Genomic DNA, 11231 nt, shown 5'->3' with positions numbered 1-11231 from the left:
GATCCGAGAGTGAACATCAGAGAAGTGCCTGGCATTCACCGTGCGTGATTGATACCATTCTTAATTAGGCGAAAATGCTTCTTTCTTTTTCCTTTTTCTCTTTTTTCTTTAGCACCAGCTCAGTGGAAGAGTTCCTCCTCACTTCTCCCACTTCTTTTTTTTTTTTTTTTCCTCGTATCCTTACAACTTGTGCAAGGAGCGAGAGTAGAAGCGGCAAGGCGCGCCATTAACTCGCACCGGTGCGTATCCGTGTGTGACATCCCTCATCCGACTAACACCAACTAACGGGCCGTGAGCTTTTACCGGGCCCGTGATCGCTGATGCCCGAGTAAAAAAAAAAAACAACAAAAAAAATGCTGCTCGTGTCAATCAAACGCGGGGGCCCCCCTCTCCCCTCCCCTCCTTTCCAACCCTCCCTCCCTCTCTTCTCTCTGTCTCTCTCCTCCCTCTCTCACCCTCTCTCTCCTTCCCTCGCTCGATCGCCTCCACTTGTGTAGGCGCTCTTAAAGCAGAGCGTTTACGCACGGCAGCCAGTCGTTAACGGGCAAGCCGCTCCTCCGTCTCCACTCCTCGCTGCCTGCATTCTCCGTCTTAAAGAGTAAAGAGATTAGGAGAGGAGGGGAGAGAGCAGCGGGGGGAGAGAGGAAGAGAAAGAGGAGTGTAATGAAAGGGGGAAGAAGGAGGAGGAGGAGGAGGATAGCGGATCATTCCGGCTGCCCGCATCTGCCGCTCTAGTGGAGGGCTCTGGAGGGAGACGGGAGATGGCACAACGCTTCGGCATCCGACACACACGGGAGTGGTTCGCCACAGAGACCGGAGCCCCGGACCCACCCGCAGCAGCGGCATCGGCAGCAGCAGCAACAGCGGCAGCGGCGGCGGCATCGCACCCAGCGCTCTCCCGTCACATCTCTTCCCCGCACGGCAGCGCCTCAGCCTCGGTGAGGGGTAAGTGGGAGAGCCGGCGCTCATTCTCAGCGCAAACTTCAGCGGCACGGAGCGGGATGGGGGAAACTCTGATCCGCCGTTAGTTTGACTTCATCTCTCAGCCTGTCAGGAACGATTGGGGACGCCTGTGCTTTGGGAGAACAGATTCATTACAGCTTCTTCTTCTTCTTCTTCTTTTTTTAACGTGTGCGTTCAGTTGAGCGGCTTTTCTTTTCGCGGGTCATACCCACAGATCAGGCCGATTGTCGAGACCGTAAACGCAAGAGAAACGACACGGGGTTTGATTTTAAACTTGAGTCCGCCTCGGGTTGACGATCGGGATTTCGCGTCAGGGAGCATTTCACGCGTGAGGAGCGACGTGCGGGCGCGGTATCTTTAGTGTGCTGCATGATTTAGAGCACCGCTGGGAGTTTTAGTTGTTAGAATAACAGAGGGGGGGAAAACTTCCATGTGAGGTGTCTTGCGTTAATCCAATTCCAGCGCCCTCCTGTGGCTCCCAGCAGCCAGACGCGAGCACACCTTTTCTAACAGGTTAAACCAGCACTCACCTATGAAGTTTGAACTTATTTAAGATCAGCCTCGACCAAGCATCTCTGTGACTGCTGCTAAATGTTTGATGCCCAATAAATTCCTTAGTCATTTAAGTGCAATTCAAGTACTGTTTTCCCTCTCCGCCTTGCCTATAAATACATCTGTTCTAATTCTTTTCCTTCTTCTTGTCCCTTTTTCTGGTATCATATTTAAGGAATGTGACTGGACTCCCTCCTCTATGACCTTCTCCTCGCATGCGTTTCCTCTAAAGGCGAAGGAACGAGAAGAGAAGGGATGGGGGAGTGGGGGGGAGTGGGGGGGACAACGTGAGGAAAGACTATTGATATTCAAACAGAGGGACAGAAGGAGAGAAAGAGGGGGTGTGGAAAGAGAGAGAGCGGGGGAGAGACAGAGAGAGAAAAGAGAGAGAAAGAGATGCTGTGGGATCTTTTCTTCTCCCTGGCTCCCGGCACATACATTAAGATGCTAATCCTGGTCTTTTTTGTCTCTTTCTATAATTCATTGCATTTTGTTCCTCTCCCTGCTCCTGTTCTCCGACTCTCTCTTTCTTGCACTTCGTTTTCCCTCTCGCTCTCCATTTTTTTTCCCCCTTCTGCGCTGTCACAGGCTCTCCCCTCAGATTAGAGGCTCCTGGCGAACGGATTCCAACTCTTAATTTTGCGGTATTGCAGATGATTAGGTTCAGAAATAGGACAGAAGTGCACAGAATTTGGCGCAATTAGAGGAATTCTCCGTAGAGCTTCACGGGACTGATTAGTTAGAGCCGCCGTCCCACCTCCCCACATCGCCGTGCTTGCACACAACCAGCTGTTGTTTATTTGTGAGGATCGACTTTTGCGTCTTGTGGTGTCACTTTGTGTGTGTGTGTGCCAGAGGTTGGATAAGCCCTACGGATGCAAGTTGTTTTCAATCAGCTCTGTAGTTACCAGCTGTGCCCTCACGCTCCCCAGGGTGGCACAACCTAGGTACACACACACACACACACACACACACAACCGCGAGCACGCACACGCACGCACACACACACACACACACAGACACACACACATAGAACTAATGCATACTATTCAACCTTGCCCCCAAAAAAAAAAAAATCACTCTCTCTTCTTTTCTCCTTGTCCCCTTTCTCTGCAGGCATTAATCATAGCTCGCTCCGTCTCTGCATGTGATTCCTCCGTGTGGATTGGAAGGGGAGTACCTCGACTGCGTTTCGTCAATGAAGATCTTTGTTCCCCAACATCCGGCACAGTTCCACTCTCCACCTGCCATGGTGACATGACGCACCCCTGAGTGGCTTTGCTCCTTTTCTCGCACACACACACAGACAATCTCTTGGACTCCCTGAATCCTCCCGGCCACTCTAGACTGAGCGGTCTAAAAAATAAAAAGACTAGGCTACGCACGACAACTCCTCGCTTTCGGGATGACGGTGGCCGTGCGATTCCGTCGCCACCTGCGGAGGCTCCTGCTCCTCTTGGCCTCCTGCTGCCTCCTCTCCCTGCTCCTCTCTGCCTACTTCCTGTTTACGAACTCCTCCCCTTCTATGCAGCTTGGACAATCCCCCGAACCCGCCTGCGCCCAGCCTCTCTCCATGTCCCCGTACCATCAGCTTCCATACCCATACCCCCCCAACCCCCCTCACACGCACGTCCACACCGACCCGGTGGTGCTGGTGCTGGTGGAGTCCCAGTACTCCCAGCTGGGCCAGGACATTGTGGCTATACTGGAGTCAGCACACTTTCAGTTCCGCATGGAGATCGCCTCAGGGAAAGGTGACCTTCCGCCATTGACGGAGAAAGGCCGTGGCCGATACTCCCTCATCATTTATGAGAACTTGTTAAAGTATGCACATGCGGACACATGGAACAGACAGCTGTTGCATCAATACTGCACTGAGTTCAGAGTGGGCATCATTGGTTTCTTCCGCTCCACAGAGAACTCCCCACCGCTCCTCAAACTCCGAGGCCTCCCTCTGGTGCTCAGGACCAACCAGGCGCTTTGGGACTGCTGCGTCGTCTCCAGCTCGCCTCTCCTTCACCTGACTAAGCCCGGCACGGATCGAGGAGCTTTACCTGGGGAGGACTGGACCTCCTTCTCCTCCAATCATTCCACCTACCAGGCCGTGCTGCATGCACGGGCCAAGGAGGGAGCAGGGGCAGGCAGCGGCGATAATCCAGGGCCTGGGTTTAGTTTGGGCCTCCAGGCCACTGTGGTGCAGGACATGGGGCTCTATGACGGGGTGAGGAGGGTGCTGTTTGGACAGGGACTGGGCTACTGGCTCCACAGACTCATCCTGGTGGACGCCATCTCCTACCTCACAGACAGGAAGCTTACTTTGGGTCTGGACCGGCACATTCTGGTGGATATAGATGACATTTTCGTGGGGAAGGAAGGGACACGCATGAACGCCAAGGATGTGAAGGTATTGGGGGTGATGGGCGTGCGATAATGTGAAGTGGGACAGAAAGGATGAATTCATGTCGGATCAGCAGTGTTGGATTAGATTTTTAATTCAGCCATGGACTACTGACAGTAGTAGTTCATGACAGTGCAGTAGGGAAAATAAGGAATGTTTGTCGAGATTCCAGCTCGGGCACGGGTGCACCGAGGGGGTACTCCGGGAGGCTCATGCATGTCTGTGTGTGTTGGGCACCAAGCGCATATGTGTTGGGGTACATTGAGAGGGTATTTATCTCAAATGGAGGTTTAGCCAGAAGCAAAGAGGCCATTTAAGGGAACAAAGACGCGGAGTGAAAGAGAGAGAGGAGAGATGAGAGAGAGAAAGAGCAGCAGTGAATGAGCCTGTGAAAAGATGAATGGCACTTATTCCTCTTTTCCCACGTTCCTCCTCTGAGGGGAACTAAAGGAGAGTCAGCCATGCAGCCCGCCTCTCAAGACAGCTATTGTTTCAACACACATGCTTGCATGAGCTAACACACACACACATGCACTCGTGGACCGAGGCGTGCACTTCCACAGACACACACTGGAGTGCATAAAAACAACTTCGTGGGAATTTAACATGCTTCAAAAAGACAGACAAAGCACCTCAGGTTCAGTGAAGTTTGGAGGAGTGCTGTTTGAAGTTTCTGGTCACAATCTCCCACTGCATCCTCACAAAAAAAAAAAAAAAAAAAAAAAAAGTGTGGTGAGAGTGTGCGTGTGTGTGTGGAGCTGAGGCTCTAAAACAGATGAGATTTATGGTGATCTGCCGTGATGTGCATGAGCTAAATCCAGAGGCGTCTGTCCCGTATCACTGCAGCCACAGGATATACATAATAGGGAAGTGTGTGTGTGTGTGTGTGTGTGCAGATGTGTGTGTTTGTGTGGGGGTGTTTTTCTGAATCACTATTCTAGATTAGAATGTCACTTTCCGTCAATGGCTGACACCTGTCCCGTCAGGCAGTGGGGGAAAAAAAAAAAAAAAGCAGCCACCTGTCTGTGGCTGAAACATGGGGACAAGATGAGAGGAATGGGGAGACTGAGAAACAGGAGGGCAGTGGGTGGTGAAGTGGAGAGGAATTTCACCCTTGAATATAAAAAAAAGATGCTTGTAACCAAAAGGGATAAAAGAGTGCGGATCCACACACACACACACACACACACACACACAGCAGTGCACGCACACATTCACAAAACGAGCACACAAGCGCTATCTAGTTCGAGTTTTCATTTTAAGTCTGCCTGACTCTTCAGCTTTGTAGCATAAATATACATGAGGATGAACCAGTGCCATAACAGAAGGACAGGGAGATGTGGATGGAGGAAGAGGTGGAGTGTGAGAGATGGAGAGATAGAGAGAGAGGGTTGCCATTTAAAAACACTCCTTCCACATTCCCTCTCTCTCCTCTGAGGAAGAGCTGAGAAAAAAGAGGGTGAAGAGTCGGGGGGGGGAGCGAGGGGAAGGTGGAGCTATGGCAGCTAACTTTTGCAATTTGAGAGAAACAAAATGCTGTGGGGAAATGGGGAAGCTGAGGAGGGCAGGTGGAGGAGTAGGGATATGGTGATTTGTAGCAGCCCTCCCCTCAGAGCAGGAGAGCCTCAGGTAGAGTTGTCAGATTACAGCTCGGGGCTTATTTTCACTGACAGGTGCGTGTGTGAGTTTGTGTGTGTGTGTGTGTGTGTGTGTGTGTGTGTGTGTGTGTGTGTGTGTGTGTGTGTGTGTGTGTGCATGCGCGCGCACGCACATTTAAGCCTTGTACGTCCATAATCATGTGTCATCAAGCCAATTTATTATACTGTTTTATTCTCTGAATTTAAAATACATCTTTGATCTGTAATGGGTAGTTTTTCAGATGGAAGTATTTCCCTTCTTAGAGCGTGTCATTGAAAAAACGGTGAAAGGATGAGTCATATTAGACCACCATGTGTGAAATATACATCCAGCTGTGGTTGAAGGTGAGAGCTGAAAAGATCGCTCCTTATAAAAAGAAAAATATGAATGCTTGTGGAATCCAAGGAATTATTTAATCATGAAAGGAACGTGTTAGCACACATTTCTAAGCTGAGGTAGTGTAAAAAACTCCTGATGAAGGCTTTATAGAGGAAAATAATTAAAGTCTCACAGAGCTGCAACAATAATCAATTAGTTGTTAACTATAATATTGATCACAAACTATTTTGATACAATTTTTAAGAAGGGAAAACTAATTCTTTACTTCTCTTTGACTGTAAACAACACATTAGATGACGTGCTCCTGTCTCTTTAAGATCTCCCAAATACACAGTCTGCTCTGATAAGTCATCTCCCACATGCCTGACCCAGCACTGTTAACAACGGAGCATAAATTACGCAAACGTGTGACATGGTGACTTAGTGTGATGTCACAAAGCAAAGAAATTAAAGTTAGGAATACTAACGAGGTTTTTCAGGAACTGTGTTTTCTTTTTACGTGCACAATAAACCTATATTAAAAAAACAAAACAAAACATAATAAGTTTCCTTTAAAGGAACATTGGGCAGGATCAAGAAATAGGACTTAATAGTGACACGACGGCCATGTGTGCCGTTAGGGTAACTGCAGCCATCAGCCAAACCGGCATGGAAGCGGACATGGACTCCTCACAGCAGTGCCGCTGATGCTGTGACACTGTTATTTCTTTACTCTCTGTTCATGTGACTGTTTACTGCAAGACCTCCGTGGAATGACGTTGGTACTGGGGGACAAAAATATTGTCTCTGATACGGGATTGCTTCGCTTAGATAGCGGCTAATGTTACTACACAGACACAAACAAACCGTTAGCTTGTTGCTACAGCCAGCTGCTAACGCCAGCTCCTGGATAAGAGGTCGGGCTTTCGTCCTATACGTAAAGGTACATATTTCTAACTATTCCATTTCAGACTGTGGAAAATGTGCAGTCTGTAACTACTCAATGTTACACAGTGGTGGACTGAGTTACATGTTTGCAATTGCTACTTTGCACGTTAGGTCACTCCGAGTCCTCGGTGATCTCATATGATTTTCAAATCAAGCTCTTAACATGACCTGTAATGTTTTCGTACCAAAGTGGACTTTGTGTGGTGGGCTGTTTCCTGGCCGTAGCAGGATCCATTACTACCCAAATACAAGTTCGAGGACGCGCATTCAGCGTTATCTGACATCACATCCGCAGGACATTGTGCAGCACACAGCCTGTTCAAGGCAGTGGAGAGATAGATGGGTGGGCTCATTCTTTTTGGTTTTTGAACACTTCATCACCCATTAGCATAAAAAAAAACTTAAGATGCATATTTATTCTTTCACAAATCCTGTCCCATGTCCCTTTGAGTGATTGTTTGTTGCTGCTCCAGCAGAGAACAATCTACGTCTGAGCATGTTACGTCCTCTGTGATTTCATCCCTACACACCCAATGCTAATTTATTCCTACACCCTGGCACTGAAAATGATTTTTCAATAACCAAATGTCAGACACAAGACACCACAGCACACATGGTGATGAATGATTATGACTGACACACAAGTTATGCCAATGTGTAAATCCCCCCTCATCCCTGTGGTGCTCCAGAGATGACTTACGTGTAACACAGCAGCAATGTATGTAACAGGATATGCTGTTGACCAATTAGCAGGGCAAGGCATTTGGAGTGCCAGTGTTAGAAATCCCTTCCTACCTCTGTGAAGCCAGCATTCAGTCTCCTGTTCTCCCAGCCAGAAGACGAAGGGAGAGGAGTGAGACGGAGAGAGAGAGAGAGAGAGAGAGAGAGAAAGAGAGAGAGAGAGGCCAATTAAAATGCCTCCCTCCTTCTCTCTGCACTCTTCATTAGTCTCACCCCACGAGTTCATCTGGTGACAAACAATACCTACACCCCCTCCTGTCTGCGCACACACTCACACACACAGCTGTATTTCCTCTATTAAAATGATTCACAGGGAGGCACCCCGCCGATGACATTTCTCAAAATGAGGGATGATGCCAGTCAAAAACTCCCATCAATGATTTTGCGCGTGCCGCCGCCACTTGTGTCCTTTAATTCAGGCGTGTAGGTTTTCTCTTAGCTCGGAGTGTGTGTGTGTGAGGGAGGTGTCCGCTCTCATCCTCGGATCCCTCTTTATCCTCCTCTCTCCACTAACCTTCCTCCGCACCCTACCCCTTCCTCGCCCGAGTCATTGATCACTATCTCTGGCCTATTTGTATTCCCCCCACTAAACCTCTCTCTTCAACTCGTTTTCACTCTTTACCTCCCCAAGGTGCTCTCTGACACCGTGTCACCGAAGTTGAGAGGACCCTACATGTGTGAACACTCATAATGTACAAGCCAAGCAGGAACACACACTATCTTTTTGCATGCGGGGTTGCATTTGGATGATCTGGTTAGATATTTGGCATTTTTATGCAATCAAATACAAGTAAAAGCTCAGTAATAGCTTTGAATCGTTCTGTGGAGCTGCTGAGTGCAAATTCTCACCACGTTTATATGGAGACAATCATCATGTCAGAGGAAATTCCCTCTAGTGACACTCTGCCTTTTGTAGCCCTGAAAAGGAATAATTGGCCAAATAAGATTAAAACATGTGTTTCCAGAGACTCCATGGAGTCTTTTTTTTGTGCACTTTCATTGCTTTGTTTAATTTGGCCAGGCAAATAAGCCATAAAATGTAATTTAGCCTTTGTGGAGGAACTGAAAGCTTGTTTTAACGTGTTTTACAGCTAGAATGATGGTAATTCTATATATTACTGAGAAATGTGTGATAACAGGGTCGGAGCATTTGAAATGGAGAAAATAAATATTGAGGCCAAAGTGTTTCTTTGTGTCCTCACAATCACTTTTGGTCTGGCGGTGACCTGAAATTGAAAACAAGACAACAACAACAACAAAAAAAAAAGGACTCACACAAAACGGGCAATGTTCAGACTTCACTGAAGATTTTTGGCTTAGCAGCCTGGAAAGTTATTGTGCAGTCCTACTTAGAGTTAATCTTTAGGCCTAATTAAGTATGATGCATTTTTGCCACTTAAGTCAATGGAACCAAGCTCATCCCATATCCGTTTATTGCTTTGCCAAATTACATAAGTAATGAAGAAAAGACATAAACAGTGGAGGAAAGATTTGGAAACCAGTGGAGGGAGACGAGGAAGCTGGAGAAAAAGGAGACCGCTTTTGGTCTTAAAGAGGCAAACAAATCTCCATTTTTTAATCTCTCATTTAAGACATGACACCCGTAAGGAACCTGAGGTGACGGGTCTCAATAGTCTCTAAAATGACAAAGTTGTAGGTGAGAGAAGGAGAAAGGGAGATGACATATAAGATGACATAGAGGAGCAGGATATTGCTTCCAGCATAATGCTTCCCGACATCTGCTCACATTCACCCTTTTCTGATCTGGACAAGTGAAATTATCACAGTCGGCCCTGCGGGGAAGGAGAAGTTTGACAGAAAGAGACAAGGCTGTTACATGTTTATGTATCAAGGGAGGTACATTTTTGGTTTATGCCATAAAAAAATCAGCAATCGTGTCAAAGTAATGAGTGCTCCTGTCAACGGTAAAATTGTCTTAATAACTTTTTTTTGTGTTTAATTAACATTTTTTTTTTTTTTCTTTTTCAGCCGCGCTCTTGTTTTTACTCCAAATGTGCTCTGAGAGCGTGGCTGTCTGCCATGCATTTTCTTCCACCAAATGAGGCAGGTTTTTGCGGTCACAGCAATCACTGAAACTCAAAATCCTTGAGGGGCTGCCAAGTAGAATTTAGTGTAAGTGCAGCGATGCCAAAGCAATCACAAGTACCTTGGATCCGTAAATGCAACTGAATAGATGATTTTGTAAGACGCTCCAGTATAAAGAGCTACACAGACTCGAATCTGACAAGCGAGAATGGGAGCGAGGCGGCGAAGGGGGGAGAGTAAGCAAAAGGAAGACTGGCGTTAACTGGTAAAACGCTCATCCTGCTCATCAAATAGACATGCCTGACCCAGTTAAATCCGCTGGTCTAGTGTTTCGCGTCACATGCACAGCTGCACACACACATAGGTGCAATACGCGGGTGCTCGCACAGATGAATCGAGAACTTCGACCCGCCTCCGCGCGAAGAATTAAACCCCCTAAATGTGCCTAATTGTCTTGTTCCCCTCGACCGGCCTTTGGATCTGTTCACGAAACAAGTGGTTTCATAATTACTTTTGTTACTTTTGATCTCCCAGCCAGGCTTTACGGCCTTGAAAAAAAAGGAAAGAAAAGAAACGGTGCAAAGGCGAGAATGACAGAATGGGGATATGGTGGAGAGGTGGTTGGTGTAAAGGGTTTGTGAAAGGCAGTGAATGCCAGCTGTCCAGATGCCTGTCTCCCATCTGTTTGAACCCCAACATCTCGCTGGCACCTCTTCCAGCGCCCCCCCCCATCCCCCGCACACATGCGAGAACACACAAACACGCACATCCCCGCTGTCACTCTCACGTACACAGCAAACAAACTGGCATTGCTTCTGACACCAGCAGTGTTAGGCAGCTGTGGGATTGGGCACGGAAACCAGGGCTATCGCTAACCGCTAATCACAGTGTGTGTGTTTACCTTCATCAATAGGATTGTCAAGATCTCTATAGTCCCACCTCCTGCTAATCCAAATCCCCCCCCCCCTTCTTTTTTCTTATGAAGTATCTCTTATGGCACGCTTTTTTAAAACCATCCCCAGCTTTGAGCTCAGTATCCACTGGACAGATTGGCTCCATATTGCTCAAAGCCCTCCATTCTCTGAGATCTGCTGCCGTTACCCACGGAAAAGCAGCAGGAGGGGAGTACATTGTCCCCAACAGAGCCGGAGTTAGTTTTTTTTTTTTTTTTCATACGCTCGGTGTGTTTCTCACTGAGAAGTGTGCTCCTTTTACTTTATAGCTGGACATAGTTTGTACCCACAGTTATGCCTTCTTGTGATGATATGCAGTAGTCCTTAGGTCCCAATTCACTTAGCACTTTGCTTTCTCTTAGGTGTGAAAAAAACATCCTCTTACCATTGCTGTGGTATCCTGATGTGGTTGTTTGGAATATTTCACCAATAATACACAGACTTTTACTGCCTGCGGCGCAAGTCTGGCAGAATGACCTTATCTCTGCTGCCTGGTGAACGTCTGGATAGGACAAGCGGGAAGATTAGGCTCTCATGTAAATAAGAAATGCCCTCAAACTGCAGGCACACTTCCTCAGAAATGATTGTTGACTAGCTCAATTTTTTTTCGCCGCCCTACACGGTTCTAATGCCGCTGCTGCAGCAGCCAAGTGCAGCACTATGAATGCCTTAAA

The 11231-nt window shown here is 47.6% G+C and overlaps 1 protein-coding gene across 4 annotated transcripts in view; it reads left to right on the top strand.

Moving 5' to 3' along the window:
• The first annotated feature begins 513 nt into the window (after nucleotides 1-513).
• The window catches only part of ndst3 (N-deacetylase/N-sulfotransferase (heparan glucosaminyl) 3), a 46813-nt gene continuing 36095 nt past the window's right edge, over nucleotides 514-11231 (top strand). For 2 of the 4 annotated variants that reach the window (XM_037109906.1, XM_037109926.1), the window contains exons 1-2: nucleotides 514-945; nucleotides 2632-3919. In XM_037109906.1, coding sequence (XP_036965801.1) covers nucleotides 2921-3919 — 999 coding nt within the window. In that variant the 5' untranslated portion in view covers nucleotides 514-945; nucleotides 2632-2920. Of the gene's footprint in view, nucleotides 946-1946; nucleotides 2463-2631; nucleotides 3920-11231 lie in introns of those variants that run through there. The other 2 variants (XM_037109912.1, XM_037109920.1) reach the window with 2 other exon arrangements.

This window comes from Acanthopagrus latus, chromosome 1 (genome assembly GCF_904848185.1).
Source record: "Acanthopagrus latus isolate v.2019 chromosome 1, fAcaLat1.1, whole genome shotgun sequence".
Taxonomy (NCBI): domain Eukaryota; kingdom Metazoa; phylum Chordata; class Actinopteri; order Spariformes; family Sparidae; genus Acanthopagrus; species Acanthopagrus latus.
Note: the sequence above shows the minus strand (reverse complement) of the source record. Positions and strands in the feature narration are given on the sequence as shown.